Below are 27,494 nucleotides of genomic sequence, written 5' to 3' on the forward strand. Positions count from 1 at the left end.
TTGGATAAAGATCTGGGGGAACTTCTTTTATACTAGATAGCTCTGATATCATGGCATTTTTTTCTTTTTTTTTAAATAGGAAATTTATTTTATTTTATTTTATTTTATTTTATTTTATTTATTTATTTATTTATTTTTTTATTATTTAAAAACAATTTTTTTTCAACGTTTATTTATTTTTTGGGACAGAGAGAGACAGAGCATGAACGGGGGAGGGGCAGAGAGAGAGGGAGACACAGAATCGGAAACAGGCTCCAGGCTCTGAGCCATCAGCCCAGAGCCCGACGTGGGGCTCGAACTCACGGACCGCGAGATTGTGACCCGGCTGAAGTCGGACGCTTAGCCGACTGCGCCACCCAGGCGCCCCAGGAAATATATTTTAATTGTCTTTGCAATTTGGAAAATCTGATAATTGAAAATATTATATGTTTTGTACCCTGCAGATCACTCAGGAGGCTGGAGAATTTATGATTACTTTTCCATATGGCTACCATGCTGGTTTTAATCATGGTTTCAACTGTGCAGAATCTACAAATTTTGCTACAGTCAGATGGATTGACTATGGGAAGGTTGCTAAATTGGTAAGTTATGCCTCAAAAATAAGGCATAAATTAAATGTGTATTCTGGTTATTGTGGTGGGAAATCTAAGATCATATGCAGCACTTTTTTTCCCTTCATTGATACTGTGTGCCTCGCACCATGGTAATTTATTTTCAGATTAGATATATTTGTTTTACATGGCATGTGTTATCATTTGTAGCTATAGTTTTCTGTTTTGAGATTTTTGTGGAGAAGTTTACTTTGAGAGGTAATTTTATGCAACTGATGTTTGCTTCCTTTCTTAAAGCCACCAGTTATTTTTTTGTGAGATTTCCCAGTGGCTCCCTGTGGCTCCATGTTAGGTAAAGACTTGGCTCTTTACCTAACATGGACTAAATATGGAATTTAGTTCCATGGCTTAGAAAACAACTACTTATAGATGAAAATGTCTGTAAAAATTATAGTAAGAGGTTGAGGGAGGGTGGTAAGAAGAAATGATTAAAACTTCCCTTAGTGCAGAAATAAATTTCTTGAAAGTAATGCAGAATATACTTTAATAAGAAATGTATCTTTATGTTGCATTTGTACAAAATTTTGCATTTCCTGCTCAGTATATTTAATTTAGTTCACATACTGTGTATTTTCATTCACAAGAAACAACTTCCATTAAATTTAATTAATTTCCCCCTGTGGTGTTAAATAGAGGACATCTTCAAAGAGATGGTGGCTTACATTAAGTTGCTTTCTTTCCTATGGCTTTGAAGGCAAGGGTATAGGCTGGCAGAGGGCAGCTATGAATGAAACTGTGTATTTTACGGAGTGTGTAAAATTGACACAGATTTAGTGGAAAATGACATAACAGCTTATGTGGCTGTATCTTGGCCACTGCATGGTATAAGTGAGTGTTTTTCATTCCACATTGATAAAGCTTGTATGTGGAACCATTGTGAACTTAGAAATATATTCAGGGAAAAGAACACCAGGTTTGATTTACATGTGTATTTAGACAATTACATAATATATTAAAATAAAAGTAGAGCCCTTTGGCAGCCTAGGAACCATTTGTATGGATTTATGAAAAAAGGAAAGCTCCTGCTATTAGAAGACTTTTTCTGTTCTGAGTAATTTCTATTTATGAAGGGTAATTTAGAAAGGAACAGAACTGAACTACTTCTTCCCATTATGGATCCTTCATATTATAATAAACCTAATAAAAAAAATAGGAAACTCAGTGTATGTACCTTGGCCAGCTACCTGCAGTGTTTTCACAGAGAGGTAGCGCTTGGATCTACATTGAAACAGAGCCATACACCCATAGTAATAGCAAGGTATGTTATTTTATGGTTTGCATTATTTTTTTTATTAACAATTTTTTTTTTAACATTTATTCATTTTTGGGAGACAGAGCCATGAGTGGGGGAGGGGCAGAGAGAGAGGGAAACACAGAATCTGGAGCAGGCTTCAGGCTCCGAGCTGTTAGCACAGAGCCCAATGTGGGGCTTAAATCCACAAACCGCGAGATCATGACCTGAGCTGAAGTCGGATGCTTAACCAACTAAGCCACCCAGGTGCCCCTGTGGTTTGCAGTTTTAATCATTGACAGAGTAAGTCAGCTGTCACAGCTGTTCAGTTATCAGAAAATTAGCTGGTGCTTGTTTACTCTGAGTTTCAGATCTAGTTCACGGTATTGGCCAGATTAGTTTCTCCTCAAGGCTAAAATGTCCTGGGTGGGTTTCCACATTTCTTTTTTAATGTAGAATGGGACTGGGGTGTGACCAAGTAAGAGAGGTGGGCAGTGGTCCTCTGAAATCCCAGCTGACAGAGCCTAGGATTGTGGGACTGTAAGAAGTAGTGCGCTGTGGTGGAGGAAGCAGGGATCTAAGGCCCAACTTTTCTTCTGGCTAGTAATATATCATTAGGAAAATTGTTTATTTTGTTTGTTCCTTCCTATATAAATTAGAAATACCTCTCCACCCATAGATCTGTTATGAGAGGGAGAAAACCTTAGGTATGTGGATATCCATTCATGCTGCGTTGATTTGTATCACTCAGTTTAGTTAAGGAATATGACTGTCTTGGTTCTGGAATTTTGCTAGGTACAAAATTGTTCAATGGCTATACTGCAGTTTTGGGTAAATAGTGCACTAGATTGCATGTGTTTGAGATGTTTTTAGGTGTTGTCTCCACCCTTCCCTTATTTTGGTGAGGTGGTGCTGCTCTGAGAAATGTATTTGTTTTCTATTGCTACTGGAGCAAATTGCCATAAAAGTAGTGATTTAAAACAATACTCACTTACCATCTCTGTAGGTTGTATGTCTGATATTAGTTTCACTAAGCAAAAATCAGGGTGTTTTCAGGGCTAAATTTCTAACTGGGATTCTAGTGAAGAATCCATTCCCTTGCTCAGATTGTTGGCTGAATTTGGTTCCTTACAGTTGTAGGACTGAATTCCCATTTTTTTGCTGCCTGTCAGCCAGGTCTTTGCTCCTAGAGATATCTCTTATGTCCTTCCAGGTGGTCTTGTACATTTCAGAGCAGGCAGTCCACAAAATCCCTTTTGTCACATAAGATGACATATTTACAAATTATAGGGAATAGGACATGGATGTCTTTGTTGTTGGGGGTAGGGGTGCAAAGGTGGGGGCAATATTCTGTCTACCACGGAGTTCCAATTAATAATTGACATGGTGATATATTAAGAATCTACTTTGAGTAGATGTACCTAATTTAGTTATTCTGCATAAAAACTGGAAACTAGGGGCACCTTGGGTGGCTCAGTCGGTTGAGTATCTGACCTTGATTTTGGCTCAGGTCATGACCTCATGGCTCATGAGATTGAGCCCCGGGTCTGGCTCTGTGCTAACAAGCATGGAGCCTCCTTGGGATTCTCTCTCTCCATTTCTCTCTGCCTCTCCCTCTCTCAAAATAAATAAATAAAATAAATTTAAAAAATAAATAAAATGAAGTGAAAAACAAGGTTATTTAAACAACAACAAAAAACTGGAAGCTAAATTGTAATGGATACAGTTTTGAATGTTTCACTAAAACATACTTATGCTTTCTTAAATTATACCCCTCAATTTTAATATTATCTTGGCTATTCTCAGAAAAATAAGTTATCTTATATTGTAGGGTGCTGTGATGGCATTTTTGTGCATATGTTGGTGTCTTTATAATTTATCTGACACATTTTTATTGATCTCCAAGGCTGTTTCTTTACACACTCTTGTATCATGTGTATGTGCATGCTGTCCATGCATGCGTGTGTAGCTTTTAGTCTCGGGAAAATTTGTGAATTAGGCAGTTAGTTTTTATGTTTTTTTTTTTTTAAGGACAAATGTATAATGGATTAATTATAAACTGCACTTAAAAGACTTGTGGCTTTGAGGATGCCCAAAATTAATTCTTAAACTAACAAATTTTTGCCTTAATTCTTTGCCATATCCAGTTTATTCTAAATGATAGCTATTAAGAAGTAGTTATTCACAAGTGATGATGAGTTATGCTTTTTGCGGGGCGGACAGATAATTAAAAAAAATAATGGCATGCTTTTTCCTAGTGGAAGCACTAGGTGCAGTGAGGTCTTCTTTACCTGTCACATTGGGTTCATATGGGTATGTAAAAACTCCCAATAGTGTCCCTTTGTGGGACAGAAGTTAATGTGGTGCAGAATGTGGGGTCTGTACTGGTTATATTTTACATATTACAAACCAATATTTCTACTTTGACAACGTAGGAAAGAACTTTACAAAATCCTATATTTAATTGAAAAATACACCAAAACACTAGGTTTTGAAAAGATAACCCCAGGCTCACTGATAATATTGGAGATATTTGTGATTTTATTCAGAAAAATCCTGCATGATACTCCAGAACAGAAGGGCTTTGCCTTTAAGAGAACTCACCTACCTAAGAAGGGGGTTATGTAATTTTCCCCCATTTCATTGTTCAGAGGTAAGGTTTTCACTGAAGAAGAATTGAGAAGATTGTTCTAGGTTGCTACATGCCCATTTGCCTACTGGCTTAGGCAGAGTTCAGCTTCAGAGAGTGCTTGGTGAGTTCCTCCTTTGCAACAGGATTGTGCTACATGTTTGTACAAAGAAGATGGGCATGTTTTCTTTGTCTTTAGGGAGCTTTCATAAAGAACAGAAGGGCTTTTAATAAACCTCCATTTTCAAAACTGAAGTATGAGTGGAACATACCATCGTGAGTTATTTTAGGCATCTTTATTGGTTTGAACATCAGAGTGATCTAGTGTAAAATGCTACATTTTTTTCTGGTAGAGATTTAAAACTATGAAATGCTTTAGCAATTGAAAGAAAATTTTGGTGCATATTTGAGATGAATGTTTCCCATTTCTGGATCGTTCTCTCTTGTGGTTAAATGGAGTCCATGGTTACTTCTGTGTGGCAGCTGTGGTGGCACTTGTCCGCTTCCTGGCTAGGCTGGATCAAAGAGCTGGCCTGCAGGTTGTATTTCATTTTTCCGTTTGGTAGGATGAAGTGCAGTTGTTTTGATGTTAGGTTTGATGGATTTGTTTGCCACTGCATTCATTAGCTTCACATCAAAAAACTGACAGGCTGTTAAATGAAACTTTGGCTTAGATTTTCAGCTTGACTGTTTGGAGACATTTGTGAAGATATTTTGTTTTTGTGTCGCAGCAGCCTCAAGCACTGTGATTGTCTTGAAGGGAAGAAAAGTTATTTACTGTACTGATTTTCTTGAGTAAAAAAGAATCATTGTCTTGGGGACAGTCATATCTGGCCTACACCATCAGTAGTGTATTTATGACCATGTGTGCAGTGTGAGAAACTTATCTATGGCATGGTAAATAATGTTATCTTCTTGGGAGGAAAGGTAATAGTTGGTGGCTTCAAAATGATACTTCTTATTTTAAATCAATTTTATTTTAAGTGATAATCTACTAACATGATATGCCAGAAATTTGAAAAATTGCACTGCAGATCTGGGAATGTTCTCTCATGAACTTCAGGAACATTACTTCACAATATAATTTTAAAGCATTTTGACATTTGAATCCTCAAATGTTTCAGCAAGTTTAAAAAGATAGAATTTTGAAGTTGATTTCCCTTTAATCTAGAAGGGATTTTGATTATTGTCTTACATACAAGAGCTGTGATATGGCTTCATTCCATTTCATATTTCAGGTTTTTTTTAATAAGATTTTTAAAATATTTATTTTCAAGAGTCAGAGACACAGAGCATGAGTTGGGGAGGGGCAGAGAGAGAGGGAAACACAGAATCTGAAGCAGGATCCACGCTCTGAGCCTTCAGCACAAAGACCCATGTGGGGCTTGAACCCATGAACCGTGAGATCATGACCTGATCTGAAGTCGATGCTTAACTGACTAAGCCACCAGGCGCCCCTATTTCAGTCCTTTTCTAAAATTAGATTTCATTATTCTTAAATCAAGTAGAATCCTTCCAAAAAATCTTTAATCTTGGGCAGTCTTTTTTTAAACAATCAGAAATCATTTTAATGGTTAGTCCCTATGTTATATTTTATTATGCTTTAGATCACAAGATTTCTCTATTCTTAGAGCACGTGAAAGAAGGAAAATGTAGACTCGCAGTCCCTGCATTCTAATTTTGGCTATCTGATGTGGCATATATAATATGAACTTTGTGAGCCCAGAGATTTTCTCCATTTTTTTTTTTCTTTTTACCTCTATTTTGTTTCTATTTACTGGGCCCTGGTAGTGCAACATAGAGTACAAAATACCATGTAGAGAAACAGAATCATATGAAGGCATGTCCTTTGGAGCTTGTACTCTGACTGGGGAATTAGTACTTATATATCTGGAATAAGTATTAAGAAAGAAAATATTCATATTATATCCCTCATTTTATTCTGGTAAAGTATTGAATTGTGAGATTCAGAAAATCTGAGACTTCAAGTAGTATAGTAGAAAGTCAGTTGATTAGTATATATTGTGTCTGTAGGGGAGATATCTGGGACTTGAGTCCTCAGAACTAGGGAGCCCAATTTGATTTATTACTAACTTAAATTTGCTGGATTTGGGGAGTTGAGGTATATGGTTTATGACACTGATGTTTAGTTGCTAAACTGAAATCAAGATATTATCTGGTTTTTTTTTTTTGGTTGTTGTTGTTGTTGTTATTAAGTTTTAGTTTATTTTGAGAGGGAGAGAGCGCATGTGCGAGCTGGGGATGGGCAGAGAAAGAGGGAGAGAGAGAATCCCAAGCAGGCTCCATGCATAGCAAGGACCCCTTTGAGGGGCTGGATCTCATGACCAGATCATTACCTGAGCCGAATAGTATGCCTTTTGTTTACACTGTTGAGTGCAATTTTTATGATGGCTTTATTTGTCTCTTATTATTATTATTTGATATTTTGATTTTTATTATACTTGAGTATGAGCAATGAATAAATGGTTAGAGTCAGATGCCTTAACTGAATGAATCACCCAGGCACCCTTGTATTATCTGTTTTTCAGGCCTTAGTTTAAGTCTTTTGATAAAATGTGGTAATTTTAAGAAAAAGCTAGTTAAAGGAGTACTTAGGAAAAGTGGGATCTGAACCCTTGGCCCAGCTGATGTTTGTTTCCTGGTGGAAGAGCTAAGTGTGAATTGGGACTTCTTAAATAAGGCATACCAATCCAAGTCATTGTTCCCTTTCCTTTGAGATACCCTTCTCTGCTGATGCAACAAGAGCAGTATGTGCAGATGCCCAATTTGAAGCTTTGGTATGGGAGTATTGCTTACTTGATCATTTGATGTGACCTCTTTGAATCAAAAGAAAGTTTTAATGGGATATCACTGAGGTCAGTGGGTATAATTAGACTTTAATCTGTGGATCCACAATCTGTCCTCCCTCTGCTCTGAGCAAGGTGATAGAACACACTTCTTTCTAACTGCTGGTCATAACTGTAGTGTAGAAATTTCCCACAAGCCCCTGGGAGCACTCTGTGTGGCAGCACCAGGGACCATATTCAGGCAGAAAACTGAAAGTAATGAAAGTATATAGCTGAATAAGTATTGGTATAAATATCAAAGGGAATAAATAATGGGTGATGAATCCTGTGATTATTCCCTATTATTGTTCTAATAGTTCTACACCTTTGCAATTAGAAGAATCAGAGTATTAGCCAATTCAAAGAGGAAAAGTGTCCCCAGTTAGGCAGACCCTGAAAAAGTCTCATATTATAAAGAAGCTAAGTCTTAATTTTCTCCCTTGGTTAGCCATGCCTATTATTTTTAATTTACTATAATTTTATCCCCTACTAGCTATGGCCAGTAATAGTTTTTGCCTCTTTCTAAAACAAGGAAGACAAAACAAGAGTGTCTTCTGGATGATTTCCAACATGTTAGTTTAGAGCACTAAATAATTCTTTGTGGCACAATATACAAAGTTTAGTGCTTATAGCTAATTCTTCCAGGCATTATTTTTTGTATTTTATTTATAGTAATCAGTTTGCATTTTTCCATGTGCTGCATTTAAGTAGGGCAGTATCGATAGTTGTATGTCTTCTTGCTTATGCTGTTGAGTGCAATTTTTATGATGGCTTTATGTGTCCTTATTGTTTGATATTTTGATTTTTATTATACTTTTGAGTTGAGCAGTGAGTAAATGGTTAAGTAAGGGAAATTTCAACTTAGAGTTATAATGTCATTTAAAAATATGAAGAAATGAAATCTTAATATTGGGGAATTGTCTATCTTGTAATCATACATATCAGTAGTTTGGGGGACAGTGGATGAAGGTTGCATAGCATGTATACATATATTTCACTATTATTGCTATTATATTTTAATCTTTAGGAAAGTCTAGAACATCTTAAGGAAGAAAAATTTAGCATGTGTTAAGTTTAGCATGTGATAATATCAAAGTTAGTTTTATAAAATTAATTATATCTTACATCTCCTTTCAATACACTTAATTAGAAATACAGCTGAAGCAGTTCTTAAGGTTCTGCGATCACATAGGATTGCGCTGTCTGAATCACACTCCAGGGAGGTGACACAGGGTGTGGGGGTGGTAGCCCCTCTGGGGAGTAATACAGTTTGTCTTGAATCTCTCAGGCTGTGTGTGTAATTGTGCTGAGCTTCATTTTCTTCCTGTAGAAAGGAAGCATTGATATGTAGTGGTGAAGGGATACAACAAGTTCAGGGGTTAGTTGCACTGATTAGAATTCTGACTTTTCTTTTTACTGGCTGTGTGATTGGAGTCAGTACGTAACTAACTTGTCCAAATCTCCCTTTTCTCATATGTGTAATGGAGATTATAGCTTCTTTATAGTTATTATGAGAAATAAATGCAAGTAAATATGTAAGGAGCCTTGAAGAGTTGTGATGAGAACTGGTAGACATGTGCATCTTGTTTACAGCATTCCAGTTTGGGGAATTGACCTTGGCTCAGTGGTGGGCCTGACTGATCTAAGGGAAATCTGTTTCTTTGTCCAGTGATGATGAGTCAGTTCAGTGGGCCAGTTCCTGGTCCAATAGAAAGGAAGATTGGGTTGGTGGAGACAGAGGAAAATGCCAACTTGTCTCGGAGAGTGTTGGGAGGCTTGTCTCTCCAGATGGGCACAAGGAATCACTGACACCTGCAGCCTGTAGTCATAAGGGGACCAGACCTAAAGTCTATTCTTTGGACACCAGATGAGAGAGCTGAAATGCTTGTATTGAAAATCAAAGTCTAGAAAGAGCAATCCAGTGTTTCATTTTTCATAACATTGTCAGAGATGCAGGGGTTCATTGCTCCATCTGTGTAGCACTTCCATCCCTAAGGAGAGTTTTGATGGCTAATTTGAGTGCAGGTAAACAAAAAGCAACCTAGTCACACAGACCTGTGTTAGAATTCTGGTTCTGTGTAACCTGCCTCTGTGAACCACATTTTTCCTACCCATCAGGAGGGCTTTGACCCTGGCCTCATCAGCCCTGTGATGAGGATGGCGGTGTAGCTGGGATAGTCATCTAGCACTGTGTCTTTTTCACTGAAAACATTTTAAAAAAGCGATCCATGATGGGTCATTTCTAAGTCTGGGAACTCTCTGATACTAATTTGGAGAAGGCTGGTGGAGTTTAGGCCTGAGGCGTTGAGAAGTCATGTCTGTGGAGATAGTATTTGCAGAATAAGTGCTAGCAGCAGGCTGGACAGAAGGATTGCTTTATATACTTCTACTGATTTCTCACACTTTCACTGTCTGCCAACATGAGGGAAGTATGAAAAGAAGTGACATCACCCAGTAGTGCTTGGGGTTCTGTGGGCCAGACTGCTGAGGGGGTGGTCTCTGGAGGGGCTGTTGCTTACGTCTTCAAAACCATACTGTAGCTCTTTGGGCTCCATGTGGAATTGGAAAAACCATGTGTTGTAAATCCCTGGAAATAAAACCCATCATGGGTATTAGAGATTCCTGCTAAATTTGACTGTAGTCCACACATGGCTTTCATATACTCCAGGTTTTTGAGTTAAGATACAAAAATAGGTAGTTTCCAGCAACTTTCTAAATTTCATAACAGATATTTTTATAAGGCCTAGTAATAATTCTAGTGATTCTTGGTCGAGTATTTCTAGTTCTTGGGAATGTATATTCTGGGTCATCCTTTAAGTATTAATTTTTTAAAAATTGGACGGTTCTGATGATTATTAAAATAGCATGAAACCTGTTTCTTTGCAGGTAAATAAAATTGAAAAATTGCTCAAACCTCTATATTATTCAAAGTAATAGTGAAGGATTTCTTTTTCTTATCATATTATTAAAGAGAAAAGGAAAATTCCCATTGCTCACGAGAATGTCATTGCTAGAGTGGGCACTCTGCACTTCTGTTAGGTGGTAGTGTCATCAGTGTAAGCATTCCCAAAAAGCAGGTAGGTAGTATGTATCAATAGCCATCGACATCTCCATGCTCTTGACCCATTCTTATACTCCTAGGAAATAATCAGAAATGTATGCAAAAGTTCATTGATGAAGATGATTGTCATAGTACAATTTTTATTAGCAAAAATTAAATTAAAACTAAAATGTCTAATGACAAATGGGAATCATTGAATAAATTATGGTGTGTACATGTACTAGAATCCTTTTAATTTTACAGAAGATTATTTGAAAGGAAATCACTATGGCTGTTAACATTACTATTTAAATACTCCTTGTTAAAATGTATAAAAATAAAAAAATACATGTGCATATATTAAAAAAACAATTAGAGTACAGAAAAATATTTTATGACCCCTTCTAATCCCTTCCTGTGAATAACTTGCATATCCCTTCAAAAATATCAGCATATGTTTATATCTTTTTAAAAATCCACACACATTTGGTTAATATTATGCACATTGTTTTCTAATGCCTTCCCTTTTAATGTCTTTCCTTTTAATGTATCTTTCATGTATGCCAGTAAAACATTTTTAGAGTGTAGACATTTATTAGAAATATCTTCTAGCTTGTCCCAATAGAGTATGACAGGTGGTTTGCAGTGGATTTTTTTCTGAGGGGCATCATAGAACCACAGCAGTGCATGAAAGTTCATTGCACAGATCTTGTTAACAAATCAGGACTTTGAAAATGAATGCCTTAGTTCACTGCTCTATTTCCATTCCCTCCATGCAGAGCAGACGGCAAGGTGGACCTGGTGCACTCTCACGTTTCTAGCCCTGTCTTTGTTGACGGGCCCCGCCTGCCCCACCATCTCAGTTTATTTCACCACAGTTCATATTGGAAGATAGTTAATGCCATCATTGTTTCTGTTTTTTCAAATAACAGCATTTGCAACTGTGTTCTCATATTTGAAGGATTGGATCGGTCATATAAATTTTAATAAGTTCCTTTAGAATTTCAAGTCTTTGGCCTAATAAAGAATTATCCCAGTGAATTTGGAATACATGGCAGGAAAAAGTAACTAAATGACTTTTGTCAACGATTCTGTGATAATGAAATATTTGAAATAGAAATGGCACAAAGTGGGGATAAAACCCAGCCTGGTTTGTACATATAAACGGGCAAGAATACATAGGCAACAAAGGCTACATAAAATAAGAAAATATCAACTGTAGTAATCATAAAGGATACTCTAGATTTAAAACACGCACATGAAGTAAGACAGTCAGGAAATTATTGCCCATTGTTGCAAGAGAGCAGATGGTGCTTAAATACCCCTTAATTTTATATCATTCTAAAAATCAAACAACCAAAGAGCATGTCCCATCTATATTTAAAAAGTCAAATGCAAACTTTTCTATTTTGGGGGTTTGCTAGAGTTGAGTTGAAGAACAAGTGAAACATTAATTTACCACTAACGACACACATTGGAGGCTGTCTTGGCAGGGGATTGAAGGGACAGAGAAGGAAGCAATTTCTAGGAAGGCAGTATTCAAACCTTCCTTAGCTCCTGTGTGAAACTCTGTTATGTATTTTCCCCCTAAGTGGCTCTGGTAAGATACTTGATGTTGAATGTTAAAAGTTCTTAAATGTCTAGATTATGTCTCTAAAATGACATCCATTTAGATACAAGGTCATAATTTTTAGAAAATGTATTTCATGCTTAAGTATTTCACATTTGATTAGAAAGAATGTTGGAGAGGTTTTCCTGAGTTTTGATGCCTCCTACACCCCTGACCATCATAATTAATGCTGAATCCTGAGCCCTAAAACGTTTAGTTTGAGTAAGTATGACCAAGATATCTTACTAGATAAATTACTGTTCTTAGATTTGTGCATACGTTTGTTTATACAGTAAATGTCCATGGAATATGTCTTAGAAGGTATTTCTGTAGTATAGTCTCTTTATGATCAATTCATTGTGTGTTTTTGCTCAATTACTATACAGATGTGTTTTCTGGTGCTATTGAGGTGAACTGTGTCTGTGACAAAGCTAAATCAGTTTGTGATTTATTCAGCCACTCAGTGCTGGATTGATAAATGTTGGTGCTGAGCACAGATTCTTGTTCAGTTCCTGTTAAACTTTACTTTTTGTTGGTACTGGAGATCCTGCCAGTCAGACAGCATATGTGAAAATGAAGAAAAGGAGTTGGAAATTCAGATCTATATTACTGAAAGTATGCACTCTTTGAATTGTGCAGTGGAGAAACTGAAGTCCATACTAAATTACCAAATAACTGATGTGGTTACGTATCAAGAAAATTTGGACTGTGCAATTCACTGTGTTTCCAAAGAAACATTTTGAGGTTGGAAAGTTTATAAACTTAGAGTTTCAATGGCCACATGAAAAGTTTAGTTTTATTATTAGACTTAAATAATGTAGTTTGTGTTGATTTCATTATAAGAGAGCTTTTTCCTCCTCCAAGCCGTCCCCCCCCTCCCCTTTATTTTCTCCATTTACCTTCTGGAACTTACTGACATACTAACAGATTGAATCCAGTGTATTTTCTTAGACTTTCTAATTACTCAGCTTTGCAGTAAATGAATGGTGTTTCTTATTTTTTTTTATTTTTTTATTTTTTTATTTATATATATATATGAAATTTATTGACAAATTGGTTTCCATGCAACACCCAGTGCTCATCCCAAAAGGTGCCCTCCTCAATACCCATCACCCACCCCCCCCTCCCTCCCACCCCCCATCAACCCTCAGTTTGTTCTCAGTTTTTAACAGTCTCTTATGCTTTGGCTCTCTCCCACTCTAACCTCTCTTTTTTTTTTTTCTCCTTCCCCTCCCCCATGGGTTCCTGTTAAGTTTCTCAGGATCCACATAAGAGTGAAAACATATGGTATCTGTCTTTCTCTGTATGGCTTATTTCACTTAGCATCACACTCTCCAGTTCCATCCACGTTGCTACAAAAGGCCATATTTCGTTTTTTCTCATTGCCACGTAGTATTCCGTTGTGTATATAAACCATAATTTCTTTACCCATTCATCAGTTGATGGACATTTAGTCTCTTTCCATGATTTGGCTATTGTTGAGAGTGCTGCTATAAATGTTGGGGTACAAGTGCCCCTATGCATCAGTACTCCTGTATCCCTTGGATAAATTCCTAGCAGTGCTATTGCTGGGTCATAGGGTAGGTCTATTTTTAATCTTCTGAGGAACCTCCACACTGCTTTCCAGAGTGGCTGCACCAATTTGCATTCCCACCAACAGTGCAAGAGGGTTCCCGTTTCTCCACATCCTCTCCAGCATCTATAGTCTCCTGATTTGTTCATTTTGGCCACTCTGACTGGCGTGAGGTGATACCTGAGTGTGGTTTTGATTTGTATTTCCCTGATAAGGAGTGACGCTGAACATCTTTTCATGTGCCTGTTGGCCATCTGGATGTCTTCTTTAGAGAAGTGTCTATTCATGTTTTCTGCCCATTTCTTCACTGGGTTATTTGTTTTTCGGGTGTGGAGTTTGGTGAGCTCTTTATAGATTTTAGATACTAGCCCTTTGTCCGATATGTCATTTGCAAATATCTTTTCCCGTTCCGTTGGTTGCCTTTTAGTTTTGTTGGTTGTTTCCTTTGCTGTGCAGAAGCTTTTTATCTTCATAAGGTCCCAGTAATTCACTTTTGCTTTTAATTCCCTTGCCTTTGGGGATGTGTCGAGTAAGAGATTGCTACGGCTGAGGTCAGAGAGGTCTTTTCCTGCTTTCTCCTCTAAGGTTTTGATGGTTTCCTGTCTCACATTTAGGTCCTTTATCCATTTTGAGTTTATTTTTGTGAATGGTGTGAGAAAGTGGTCTAGTTTCAACCTTCTACATGTTGCTGTCCAGTTCTCCCAGCACCATTTGTTAAAAAGGCTGTCTTTTTTCCATTGGATGTTCTTTCCTGCTTTGTCAAAGATTAGTTGGCCATACGTTTGTGGGTCTAGTTCTGGGGTTTCTATTCTATTCCATTGGTCTATGTGTCTGTTTTTGTGCCAATACCCTGCTGTCTTGATGATGACAGCTTTGTAGTAGAGGCTAAAGTCTGGGATTGTGATGCCTCCTGCTTTGGTCTTCTTTTTCAAAATTCCTTTGGCTATTCGGGGCCTTTTGTGGTTCCATATGAATTTTAGGATTGCTTGTTCTAGTTTCGAGAAGAATGCTGGTGCAATTTTGGTTGGGATTGCATTGAATGTGTAGATAGCTTTGGGTAGTACTGACATTTTGACAATATTTATTTTTCCAATCCATGAGCAGGGAATGTCTTTCCATTTCTTTAAATCTTCTTCAATTACCTTCATAAGCTTTCTATAGTTTTCAGCATACAGATCCTTTACATCTTTGGTTAGATTTATTCCTAGGTATTTTATGCTTCTTGGTGCAATTGTGAATGGGATCAGTTTCTTTATTTGTCTTTCTGTTGCTTCATTGTTAGTGTATAAGAATGCAACTGATTTCTGTACATTGATTTTGTATCCTGCAACTTTGCTGAATTCATGTATCAGTTCTAGCAGACTTTTGGTGGAGTCTATCGGATATTCCATGTATAATATCATGTCATCTGCAAAAGAGAAAGCTTGACTTCATCTTTGCCAATTTTGATGCCTTTGATTTCCTTTTGTTGTCTGATTGCTGATGCTAGAACTTCCAGCACTATGTTAAACAACAGCGGTGAGAGTGGGCATCCCTGTCGTGTTCCTGATCTCAGGGAGAAAGCTCTCAGTTTTTCCCCGTTGAGGATGATGTTAGCTGTGGGCTTTTCATAAATGGCTTTTATGATCTTTAAGTATGTTCCTTCTATCCCGACTTTCTCAAGGGTTTTTATTAAGAAAGGGTGCTGGATTTTGTCAAAGGCCTTTTCTGCATCGATTGACAGGATCATATGGTTCTTCTCTTTTTTTTTGTTAATGTGATGGATCACGTTGATTGATTTGCGAATGTTGAACCAGCCCTGCATCCCAGGAATGAATCCCACTTGATCATGGTGAATAATTCTTTTTATATGCTGTTGAATTCGATTTGCTAGTATCTTATTGAGAATTTTTGCATCCATATTCATCAGGGATATTGGCCTGTAGTTCTCTTTTTTTACTGGGTCTCTGTCTGGTTTAGCAATCAAAGTAATACTGGCTTCATAGAATGAGTCTGGAAGTTTTCCTTCCCTTTCTATTTCTTGGAATAGCTTGAGAAGGATAGGTATTATCTCGGCTTTAAACGTCTGGTAGAATTCCCCAGGGAAGCCATCTGGTCCTGGACTCTTATTTGTTGGGAGATTTTTGATAACCGATTCAATTTCTTCGCTGGTTATGGGTCTGTTCAAGCTTTCTATTTCCTCCTGATTGAGTTTTGGAAGAGTGTGGGTGTTCAGGAATTTGTCCATTTCTTCCAGGTTGTCCAATTTGTTGGCATATAATTTTTCATAGTATTCCCTGATAATTGTTTGTATCTCTGAGGGATTGGTTGTAATAATTCCATTTTCATTCATGATTTTATCTCTTTGGGTCATCTCCCTTTTCTTTTTGAGAAGCCTGGCTAGAGGTTTGTCAATTTTGTTTATTTTTTCAAAAAACCAACTCTTGGTTTCGTTGTTCTGTTCTACAGTTTTTTTAGATTCTATATTGTTTATTTCTGCTCTGATCTTTATTATTTCTCTTCTTCTGCTGGGTTTAGGCTGCCTTTGCTATTCTGCTTCTATTTGCTTTAGGTGTGCTGTTAGATTTTGTATTTGGGATTTTTCTTGTTTCTTGAGATAGGCCTGGATTGCAATGTATTTTCCTCTCAGGACTGCCTTCGCTGCGTCCCAAAGCGTTTGGATTGTTGTATTTTCATTTTCGTTTGTTTCCATATATTTTTTAATTTCTTCTCTAATTGCCTGGTTGACCCACTCATTCATTAGTAGGGTGTTCTTTAACCTCCATGCTTTTGGAAGTTTTCCAGACTTTTTTCTGTGGTTGATTTCAAGCTTCATAGCATTGTGGTCTGAAAGTATGCATGGTATGATTTCAATTCTTGTAAACTTATGAAGGGCTGTTTTGTGACCCAGTATATGATCTATCTTGGAGAATGTTCCATGTGCACTCGAGAAGAAAGTATATTCTGTTGCTTTGGGATGCAGAGTTCTAAATGTATCTGTCAAGTCCATCTGATCCAATGTCTCATTTAGGGCCCTTGTTTCTTTATTGACCGTGTGTCTAGATGATCTATCCATTTCTGTAAGTGGGGTGTTAAAGTCCCCTGCAATTACCACATTCTTATCGATAAGGTTGCTTATGTTTATGAGTAATTGTTTTATATATTTGGGGGCTCCGGTATTCGGCGCATAGACATTTATAATTGTTAGCTCTTCCTGATGGATAGACCCTGTGATTATTATATAATGTCCTTCTTCATCTCTTGTTACAGCCTTTAATTTAAAGTCTAGTTTGTCTGATATAAGTATGGCTACTCCAGCTTTCTTTTGGCTTCCAGTAACATGATAAATAGTTCTCCATCCCCTCACTCTCAATCTAAAGGTGTCCTCAGGTCTAAAATGAGTCTCTTGTAGACAGCAAATAGATGGGTCTTGTTTTTTTATCCATTCTGATACCCTATGTCTTTTGGTTGGCTCACTTAATCCATTTACATTCAGTGTTATTATAGAAAGATACGGGTTTAGAGTCATTGTGATGTCTGTATGTTTTATGCTTGTAGTGATGTCTCTGGTACTTTGTCTCACAGGGTCCCCCTTAGGATCTCTTGGAGGGCTGGTTTAGTGGTGACAAATTCCTTCAGTTTTTGTTTGTTTGGGAAGACCTTTATCTCTCCTTCTATTCTAAATGACAGACTTGCTGGATAAAGGATTCTCGGCTGCATATTTTTTCTGTCTAGCACACTGAAAATCTCGTGCCAATTCTTTCTGGCCTGCCAAGTTTCAAAAGAGAGATCAGTCACGAGTCTTATAGGTCTCCCTTTATATGTGAGGGCACGTTTACCCCTTGCTGCTTTCAGAATTTTCTCTTTATCCTTGTATTTTGCCAGTTTCACTATGATATGTCGTGCAGAAGATCGATTCAAGTTACGTCTGAAGGGAGTTCTCTGTGCCTCTTGGATTTCAATGCCTTCTTCCTTCCCCAGTTCAGGGAAGTTCTCAGCTATTATTTCTTCAAGTACCCCTTCAGCACCTTTCCCTCTCTCTTCCTCCTCTGGGATACCATTTATGCATATATTATTTCTTTTCAGTGTATCACTTAGTTCTCTAATTTTCCCCTCATACTCCTGGATTTTTTTTATCTCTCTTTCTCTCAGCTTCCTCTTTTTCCATAAGTTTATCTTCTAGTTCACCTATTCTCTCCTCTGCCTCTTCCATCCGAGCCGTGGTGGTTTCCATTTTGTTTTGCATTTCCTTTAAAGCGTTTTTCAGCTCCTCGTGACTGTTCCTTAGTCCCTTGATCTCTGTAGCAAGAGATTCTCTGCTGTCCTGTATACTGTTTTCAAGCCCAGCGATTAATTTTATGACTATTATTCTAAATTCACTTTCTGTTATATTATTTAAATCCTTTTTGATCAGCTCATTAGCTGTTGTTATTTCCTGGAGATTCTTCTGAGGGGAATTCTTCCGCTTGGTCATTTTGGATAGTCCCTGGAGTGGTGCGGACCCGCAGGGCACTTCCCCTGTGCTGTGGTGTATAACTGGAGTTGGTGGGCGGGGCCGCAGTCAGTCTTGATGTCTGCCCCCAGCCCACCGCTGGGGCCACAGTCAGACTGGTGTGTGCCTTCTCTTCCCCTCTCCTAGGGGCGGGATTCACTGTGGGGTTGCGTGGCCCGTCTGGGCTACTTGCACACTGCCAGGCTTGTGGTGCTGGGGATCTGGCGTATTAGCTGGGGTGGGTAGGCAACGTGCACAGGGGCAGGAGGGGCAGGCTTAGCTCGCTTCTCCTTAGGTGATCCACTTCAGGAGGGGCCCTGTGGCCGTCGGAGGGAGTCAGATCCGCTGCCGGAGGTTTGGCTCCGCAGAAGCACAGAGTTGGGTGTTTGCGCAGAGCGAGCAATTTCCCTGGCAGGAACCGGTTCCCTTTGGGATTTTGGCTGGGGGATGGGCGGGGGAGATGGCGCTGGCGAGCGCCTTTGTTCCCCACCAAACTGAGCTCTGTCGTCCGGGGGCTCAGCAACTCTCCCTCCCTTTGTTCTCCAGCCTTCCCGCTTTCCGAGCAGAGCTGGTAACTTATGACCTCCCAGACGCTAAGTCGCGCTTGCTGTCGGAACACAGTCCATCAGGCCCCTCGCTTTTGCAAGCCAGACTCAGGGACTCTGCTTGGCCGGCGAGCCGCCCCTCCGCCCCGGCTCCCTCCCGCCAGTCCGTGGAGCGCGCACCACCTCGCCGCCCTTCCTACCCTCTTCCGTGGGCCTCTTGTCTGCGCTTGGCTCCGGCGACTCCGTTCTGCTAATCCTCTGGCGGTTTTCTGGGTTATTTAGGCAGGTGTAGGTGGAATCTAAGTGATCAGCAGGACGCGCGGTGAGCCCAGCGTCCTCCTACGCTGCCATCTTCAAGAGACTTGGTGTTTCTTATTTATGAAACTCCACAGGAAGAAGCCAAATAGGCACAACAATGGAAAGAATTTTTTTCAGTGGATGTCATGAGTCCAGCTCCCAGCTGCCTGTTGTCTCAGTCACTCAATAGAATCTAGGGACAAAGTGATCCTCAGTGAGTAAATTAGCAGTTCTAGGCCTTCTGCTTCAGTGGATTTCTCTGAAGCAAAGACAGAAAATGTTTCTCTGCCTGCCATTCCCAGATGTAGTAGTTATGAAACCAAACCCATGCCAAGCACAATGGTCTTGACTTGAGTCAAAAGCTGGGAAACCAAAGGGTAAGGAAACTACAGTCTTGGGGAAATAGAAATTGGACACAGAGGGAAATGGGTGTTCAACAGAAAGTCAAAGCACAACTGTAGATTATCCGTTCATGCACTAAGCTACACATTTAACAGAGGGTGATAGACTTTTGGGACTGAGCAGTTTGCAAGGGGGAAAAGCTTATTAAAAATCAGTTTCAGTCCATAGATCTATGGTTTTACAAAACGTGTGTGGAGATGTGCAGACAGTAGAGTATGTGCTTCAGTAAATTTAACAGGAAGGAACCTGATGACAGCTAGAGTGTTTGTGGTTGTGCTGTTCATTAATAAACATTCAGAATAAATTTATAGCTAAGTGAAAGGAGGAAAAAGTTTGCCTATTTTATGCCATTTGTATGTTATGGCTTAAGCCCAAAGCAGAACTAATCATTGGAGTTGTATGGATTACTGAACACAAATGAGGAAGGTTGAACTTCAAGGAAATGTGCTATTTATAGAGTTATTTGTATATTCAGTTGGGGATTCAGTGGTATAAAGGAAGAGTCGTATAAAGAGGAAAGATCATTGGGATGCTGTATGGTTGTAAGTGTGTTATTCTTAGGGTTACATGCTCACAATTTTTGTGAGCTTTTGATGTTTTTTTAATGGAGGGTGAATATTTTTAAATAGTTAAAAACGTGAATACTCAGTGTTTTTCACGAATATATAATGTGCATTTTTCCCTCTGTATAGGTTTAGCTTTCGGTTTTTAATGATTTCTCTTTGAGTCACTGAAAAGTGTTGGCATTCCATATTTTTACAAATACATTACATAATTTGGATTGTTATTGTGTACAGTTGTAGACTCATGTGAGCTTTAAAATCAAGTTGCTTCTAAATGTTAGTTTGCAGAAATAAAAACTATGCGTATGCTGCAGAGTATTTGTTTATTATGTGTGATGTGTATTTTATTTCCTGGAAACAGTATCGGATTTATGACTTAGGTCAAGGATTCTAAAACCGTTCTTGTGGCCAGTTCCACAAGGATATTTATAGTACTCCTCTCATTACACTAGTGTGAAAATATTGTTACTAGGGGTGACTAGATTTTTAGAACATCTCTACTGTATAGCTGTTAAAAACAGTGGGGTAAATCTATATGTACTGATGTGACAAAGATCTTCACAATATATTATAAAGTAAAAATCAAAGTGACAAGTATATTCTATAGTGTGAAGCTATCTTTAAAAAAACCATTTTTTTAACTATCCTAAGAATATGTAAATAGAAAAAGAAATGGAAGGATACAAACGGTTAATTATGATGGCCTATAGCCAGTGGAATGAATTTGGGATTTATAATGCAGGGACCCTCACCTTTTATGCACTCTACTTCTGTGTTGGTGGAATTTTTTTTTCAAGGCTGTTTTTATGTCTTACTCTGTGCTTTTTAAAATCCAGTAAAATTATTTTTATAGTTTTCAAGAGTGTTTATATAGAGAGGTCTAAACTAATGTATAAGTATGTTTTATAGGCACAGGATAGAGATGTTCTGAAATTTATGTTCTTTAAGATATTTAGTTTGTAACCAAAATTTCACTATAGGGGAGGAGAGTAATATATGTGTCTATACATGCTCAGAGTACTTTTAAGGCATTTAAAAGTTTATCCTGTGGTTACTAATTGATCTCTGATTGAGGTAATATTCCTTATTGAATCTAAAATGTAAATAAACAGCATTGACATACATTATTCAAAAAATTGCTGAAAGAATTAAAGTGGAAATTTGCTTTGAAACTATTTGCGGATTGAATATAATGTTCTGTATTTGTTGTAGTAAAAGAACCTGAAATTGCATATTGGCTTTTGCTAAAACATGTACAGTGTGTGTGTTTATCATTCCCATATAATCAAAACTCACTATTAGACTCCGTAAATTGTATCATGGACAGTGGTGCTTAAATATTAATGTATTTCATTACTTTCGTTCTCAAATTAGAGATTCATGGACAGTGTGTATCATTAGCCAGCAGATGGCAGTGTCTCTGCACAAATTCTTTTCCTGCAAAGTCTTTTGACAGGAATGGGTTGCCCTCATAGCATTTGACCTAATTTGACAAATGGAGTCATTGAAGATATTCATTGATTATAAATTTGTAACTGATATGTTTTATATGGAATAGAAGGTGGTAAAAATGAATGTAACTTAGGATAGTGAGTGATATTTGTAATATTGTTTATATTCCTCCTAGATTAGTTGTTTCTTGAAATGTTCATTTTATGTATAGGAAGTGTGTGCAGTTAGCCTAAAATATCATCAAATTGAAGTGCTTTTCCTTGTGAAATAAATGTATAATGTACCTAAGTCTATTGCAAGCTGTTCATGGATTTGGTCCCTATATGTTGTTATATAGTGTGGTTGCTGGGCAAAGGAGCAATGTGTGCTCATATACATACATAGTGCAAAAATAAAGTAAAATTTATTGGCAGAAATTTACGAGCTGATAAGTAGCAGTATGTGCAAGATCTCCCAGGTCTCATTCTTCCACAGTGAGGTGGATTTGAATGGGGTATAGCTGGGAAAGGGCTTCCATTGAAGGATCCAACCTAGATCCTGTCATGTCATTATCCTCTTATTTACAAGGAAATGGAGGCAGAACATATCCATGAGCTTCCTGGGTGAGGAGGTAGTCTTTTTAGAAATGGGAGCTTCTACTAAGCATTTAGGGAGAGAGTATTCTCCTGAGTGCAGACCTGCTGAACTAGCTCTTTGCTAAGCTTTTTGGAAAGTGAAGGTAAGGAGCTTAACTGGGGATAGTAAGTGGCATTTACTTGTGAAGAAAAAAACACTTAATTTAGATTGCCTGAATTTGAAACCTTGGTAGGCCACTTATAGGTAGTATCATTTTAGGCAAGAGATATATAAGTTGGTATAATAATACTACATTATAGGCTAGTTGTAAGGACTGAAGGAGGTAATTATTATAAGTTACTGGATTAATGACTGCTACACGGCATGCAATAAGTTTTTCTTCTCTCTCTCATGAGGTGTTGACATTTATAAATTTTAAAAGCAATTTGGGATCCCCATTATGACAAATTGTGCTGTGGCAGTACGTCAGTGCATTCCTGCATTTTGCTTCCCAGATGTGCCCCAGGAACTAGTTGTAAGCCAAGATGCCTTGTTTTGTGATGACACTTTTGGTGGGTGCAGTTCTGATATACTATCATTATTGGACAGGTACCAGTGAAACACATACCAGCCATGCTGTCAACTACTTCAGAATAAACTGTGGAGGTACCCAATGTGGGAATGCATTCTTATCATCTGGGTTCTGAGGGACTTTAAATAGGTCAAAATATTTATTCTTTGGTTTTCATTTGGGCTGAGTCCAGAGCATACTAAAGGATTCTAGTATTGGAATAAATTTTTTATTGAGTTAGTCATTTAAGAGAGATAGAAACTATACTACTGGGAGAAAAATTCAAATGCTGAGAGAGCTGTTCTAAAATATCCCTTGTTTTGTTCTTTTTTTTTTTTTTAACTGACCTCCTTTGTAAAATAAAACAAGAACATGAAATATTTTGAAAATGCAAAAAGCTACTTGAAGGTGTTTGTAAGTAAAAAATGTAATTATTTAATTTGCTGGATATGTACATGCAAAGGAAAAGAGTTTGCTCTTGGTCCAACTCTAGCTTTGCATTTGTGGAAGCATGTCCTTGATTTTGTGGCTATGGCTAAAAGAGCAGATATACATATACAGGTGGGGAAGAGAGGATGGAGTGGTGCAAAGATCAACACTTGCTCTCTCTACTGTGGATCAAAAAGGCTTGAGAGTTCAATCAACACATTTCTTTACTCCTGCAGCTCATTAATCTGGCCATGTCATAACTATCTGATCTAGCATAACACACCGATTGGCATTGGTGTATATTAGGGATAGAATTTTTATTTTACAAATTCAAGATATTCAGTAGTGGCCATGAAAAATCAGATGGATCTTTGCCACCGTCAGATGTTTCAAAGATTTCTTCTATTAAATGCTGTGTCCAAAATTATAGAATGCTCTTCAATTTTTTTGCATAAAAATAAAATAATACACCTTAAATATATATAATTTTAAGTAAAAATATAAACATGTAAATAAAAATGAGGTGAAACACCTTGGGAAAATTATATAAGATGAAATAGCAATATAAATTAGAGTAGAATAAAAAGCCTTTGGAATAAAATAACTTATTTTCTGAATTATTTCAGAAAATAATAAATTAAAACACAGGGGTGCTTGGCTGGCTCAGTCAGTAGAGCATGTGACTTTTGATCTTGGGGTTGTAAGTTTGAGCCCCATGTTAGGTGTAGAGACTAGTTAAAAATAAGATCTTAAAAAAATTTAAAACTCAAAAGTATGTTTTCATTTGTATTTTTAATATAGCACTAAGTCATTTAGTGAAGAGTAGCTAAGAATGTGCTTACATTTTAAAAGCGTCAGTAGTTTAGGGTACATTTGACAGAGCCAAAGAGGGTGAAGATGGATGGCAAGAAAGGGGAAATAAATTGAGATTTCTGTCACATCAAAACAAAATTTTATATAGCAGAAATAATTCATGTAAAACATAATGAAAGACAATGTAAGAGAATATTTATTTGATCCTTGGGTTGAGGAGGGTTTTTCCAAGGGGGATACCATTGGTGGATACCATGAAGGAAAAGACTGTGAGATTTGAACTGCATTTGGAAAAACTGCAAACTAAATAAACAAGTACCACTTGCATACCACTTGCGTTACATGAAAAAACAGTGGATTACTATCCTTATTAGGCTGTAGTTGTAATTAATTCCTAAATGTTACTTAATAGCAAATTAGTTGAAAACATATTTAGTCAAATATTGATATAATTTAGGGCAGAATGTAAAATTTACAAGAATATTTGAAATAAAGCTGGATATTTTAAGGAAATTTGGTACTTCTGAGATGCTGGTTGGCACTTTTTGATGTCATGAGACTATGAGTGTTTCTCTGCCATTAGGTGTACTTTAGTGGTCAGGGTTTTGTTTTTTTTTTTTTAAATATTTTTTTTCAACTTTTATTTATTTTTTTGGGACAGAGAGAGACAGAGCACGAACGGGGGAGGGGCAGAGACAGAGGGAGACACAGAATCGGAAACAGGCTCCAGGCTCTGAGCCATCAGCCCAGAGCCCGACGCGGGGCTCGAACTCACGGACCGCGAGATCGTGTAGTGGTCAGGTTTGAGAAGCATTGCCACTTGAATAAAGAACTGCTGAGTCTTAATTCATTAGTAATTACAATGGCTAATATCCAATGAGTCTTTATTTTGTGTCAGGTATAAAACTTCACTTAGGCTAATTCATCTAATTTTTACAACTGTTGTATAAGATAGGTAGTATTACTACCCCCATCTTACAAGGAGAAATGGGTGCAGTTCAGATTCAGTCCACATTTAAAGTAGAAAAACTGGGTAAAAGGCAATTCATCAAAGAAGAAATATAGTAAGCTAATAATCACATAATAATCACATTAAGGTCACATAACCTTAATCTAATCTTGTTAGTCATAGGAGTGCAAAAAGGTGAGTGCTGTTTCTAACCTCTCACTGGCTAAGGAGACAAATGAAAACATCCACTGTTGTTAATGCCTATGCAAATTAATACAATCTACAGGATGCCCACGCCATCATCCTTGGAAATAAATGTGTCCTGTGACCATGCAATCTACATCTGGGAATTTGTCCTGTGGAAAACATGAGAAAGTTGCATGAAGGCATATTTATTTGGATAGTCCTTACAGTGTTGATTATGAAACTTGAAAAATTGGTAGTAAGTAAATGTCCAACACTCTGGGATGGTTGAATAAATTATAGGACATCCATCCATGATGTGCTGATCAGCATGAAAAATGACGCAGGTGTGTAAGTATCAATATAGGCAGGCATTTATAATATACTGTCAAGGATTAAAAGCTTGTTACAAAATAGGATGTTTTCCTTTTTATGTTTGAAAGTACACATGTATTCTGAATTATAGAAAGGTATTCATTAAATTTTAACATCATCATCTTTGACAGGATTGCAATTTTCTTTATTATTTCTCCAGCAACTATTACATGCACAGTTAAAAAATTATGTTTGTTTTTAAAAAGAACTGTCTTATTGTATCTTGCATGTAGTTATGGATTTCAGAGTACTGAATTTACTTAAAATTAAGTGTACATCTATTGGTGAAGTGCTTTTAAAATGGAGGCAAAAAGGCAAGAGCAGTAGCTTCAGAAAATATCCAAGATGAAGAATTTGATAGATCAGGGTATACATAATTGACTAGATTTGAGGCTTTGGGTAAATTACTTGTTTTCAGCTTCAAAGAGGAGTGTAAATATCAATAATCCCTGAGTGCATATAACTGTATATAATATCTGGAGTGATGACTGTGAGCTGGTAAGTTAATGATTTTGATGTATTGCATATCCTGATTAAGAAAGTAAATAAGTATATTAGGGAATGTTAGAATTAATAGTGTCAAATAGTTGAAAGTCATGCCCATTCTTCTCATGGTACATTTTACTTCCTACCTGTGCTAGGTAAATCAGGCATGTTTAGTAATGTTAGTAGTTGTATACAGATGTTCATACTTCAAGCAAAAGCAAGGATTTGACAAATGTCCTGGATCTCTAAAATAATTTATTAGATCTTGGGTTCCTAATTTAAAAAAAATTTTGTTGTTGTTGTGGAGGTTTTTTTTTTTGAGGTATTTGAAAAATGTTCATAAATATATGAAACTGCTTGACCTAGCTGGCTGCTTCTGGTCATGCATAGGCTCACAGCGGCTGAGGGAGGGAGGTGGCAGGGGCTGGACACTGTCCCTGGAGAGAGGAAACCTCAACCCAACCCAAACCCCTCTCTCCAGCTCTGAGCTTTTAGGTGCTGTGACTCTTCTTCAGTGTCTCTCCCCAGCTTTTGTTGGGGCTCTGGATCAGGTTTCTAGTGTAAAAGTCTGTGAATGAGTAAGGTGGGAACCTGGTCCTGAAATTCCGTGTCAGCCGATCCTTCTTTTTTCCAGGTTTTCCTCAGGAAATTGGGACAGGATGGGCAGGTGAAAGGTGACCTTTGAGAATAGGTTTTCTCAAGGTGCATGCAGCGTGGGGAAGGGACTGCACAGTGCTTTCCTGTGACCTGTCAGCCTTATTCCTCCTCCAACCCCACTCACTCCAACTCTTCCTTTCTTGCCATCTCTCACTTCTTTATAGCCATTTTCCAAGAATTGTGCCACTTCTTCCCCATTTGATGAACACTGTGTACTGTGAGTCTCAGCTGTGGCAGGCAGCATTCTTGACCCCTCACGTGCAGGTTAATAGGCCTCCTGTCTGTCTTCTGGGGTTGTTCTGCAGAGTACATGGGAACATTTAGTGCTTGCACTCCTTGCACTGCCCTGTGAGCTACTGTTCTCTGAGGAAGAGTTATAGGAGCCCTGGCCATCCTAGAATTCACTGCAGAAGGAACACAGATACCATAGCCAAACACAGCAGATCAAAACAGAAATCCACTTTAATATATGTGAATGGAGTATGTTGAAGGTACAGAAAACCCATGTACAAGATTGGCCCCTTTTGTAGCTGAAGGGTAATAGGCTTGGGCATAAGCTTATCAGTAGACTGCAAGGAGAGATAGATTGTGTATATGTACAGCTTTGTGTGATAACTAATTTTTGTTTTGCAGTAGTCCAAAGACATTTCTCTTTAGGAGAGGAGGTGTTTCTTTCCCATTAATTTGATTCTAACCAGGATAACATGTAATAGTACCTTCCAAACTGGTAGTTGCCCTCAGAGGTATATGTGTATATTCCCTGTGAATTATAGTGGTATTCTTACCTTTCTTTTTGTACTAATTTTGATATAGAAATAAGAAGGAAAGAATACATGTTCTCACCAACATTTCTACTATTGATGTTTCAAGAATTATGAATTCTGTTTTTGGACTTTTTCATATGATAACTTACTATATTATTGCAAACCAGTGGATATTTTCAGTATATTGAGAAATTTAACAAAACAAAAATAAAAAAACAAAATACTCACTATTTCAGTCCTTCCTCTGAAAAGAAATGGAATGTGAAGGTTGAAATGCTTGACATACAACTTTAGTTCAGTAACTGACAGTTTAACTTCTCTGTTTTCAAATAAACAAAACATCAGCACTCATACTGGGAAAAATAAATGTACAGATTTCTTAGTAGGTAATACAGTTTGATTGTATTCTTTTAAAATTAGCTGCCCAGGGATATGAATTGAAA

The 27,494-nt window shown here is 37.6% G+C and overlaps 1 protein-coding gene across 10 annotated transcripts in view; it reads left to right on the top strand.

Annotated features, from left to right (window-relative positions):
• The window catches only part of KDM4C (lysine demethylase 4C), a 433,616-nt gene that overhangs the window by 126,872 nt on the left and 279,250 nt on the right, over positions 1–27,494 (top strand). For all 10 annotated transcript variants that reach the window (XM_047064763.1, XM_047064764.1, XM_047064765.1 and 7 more), the window contains one exon: positions 444–581. In XM_047064763.1, the coding sequence (XP_046920719.1) occupies positions 444–581 (138 nt within the window). The remainder of the gene's footprint in view (positions 1–443; positions 582–27,494) is intronic.

This window comes from Lynx rufus, unplaced genomic scaffold (genome assembly GCF_022079265.1).
Source record: "Lynx rufus isolate CCGP_SWC_20201006 ecotype Redwood Valley unplaced genomic scaffold, mLynRuf1.p SCAF_10, whole genome shotgun sequence".
NCBI classification, from domain to species: domain Eukaryota; kingdom Metazoa; phylum Chordata; class Mammalia; order Carnivora; family Felidae; genus Lynx; species Lynx rufus.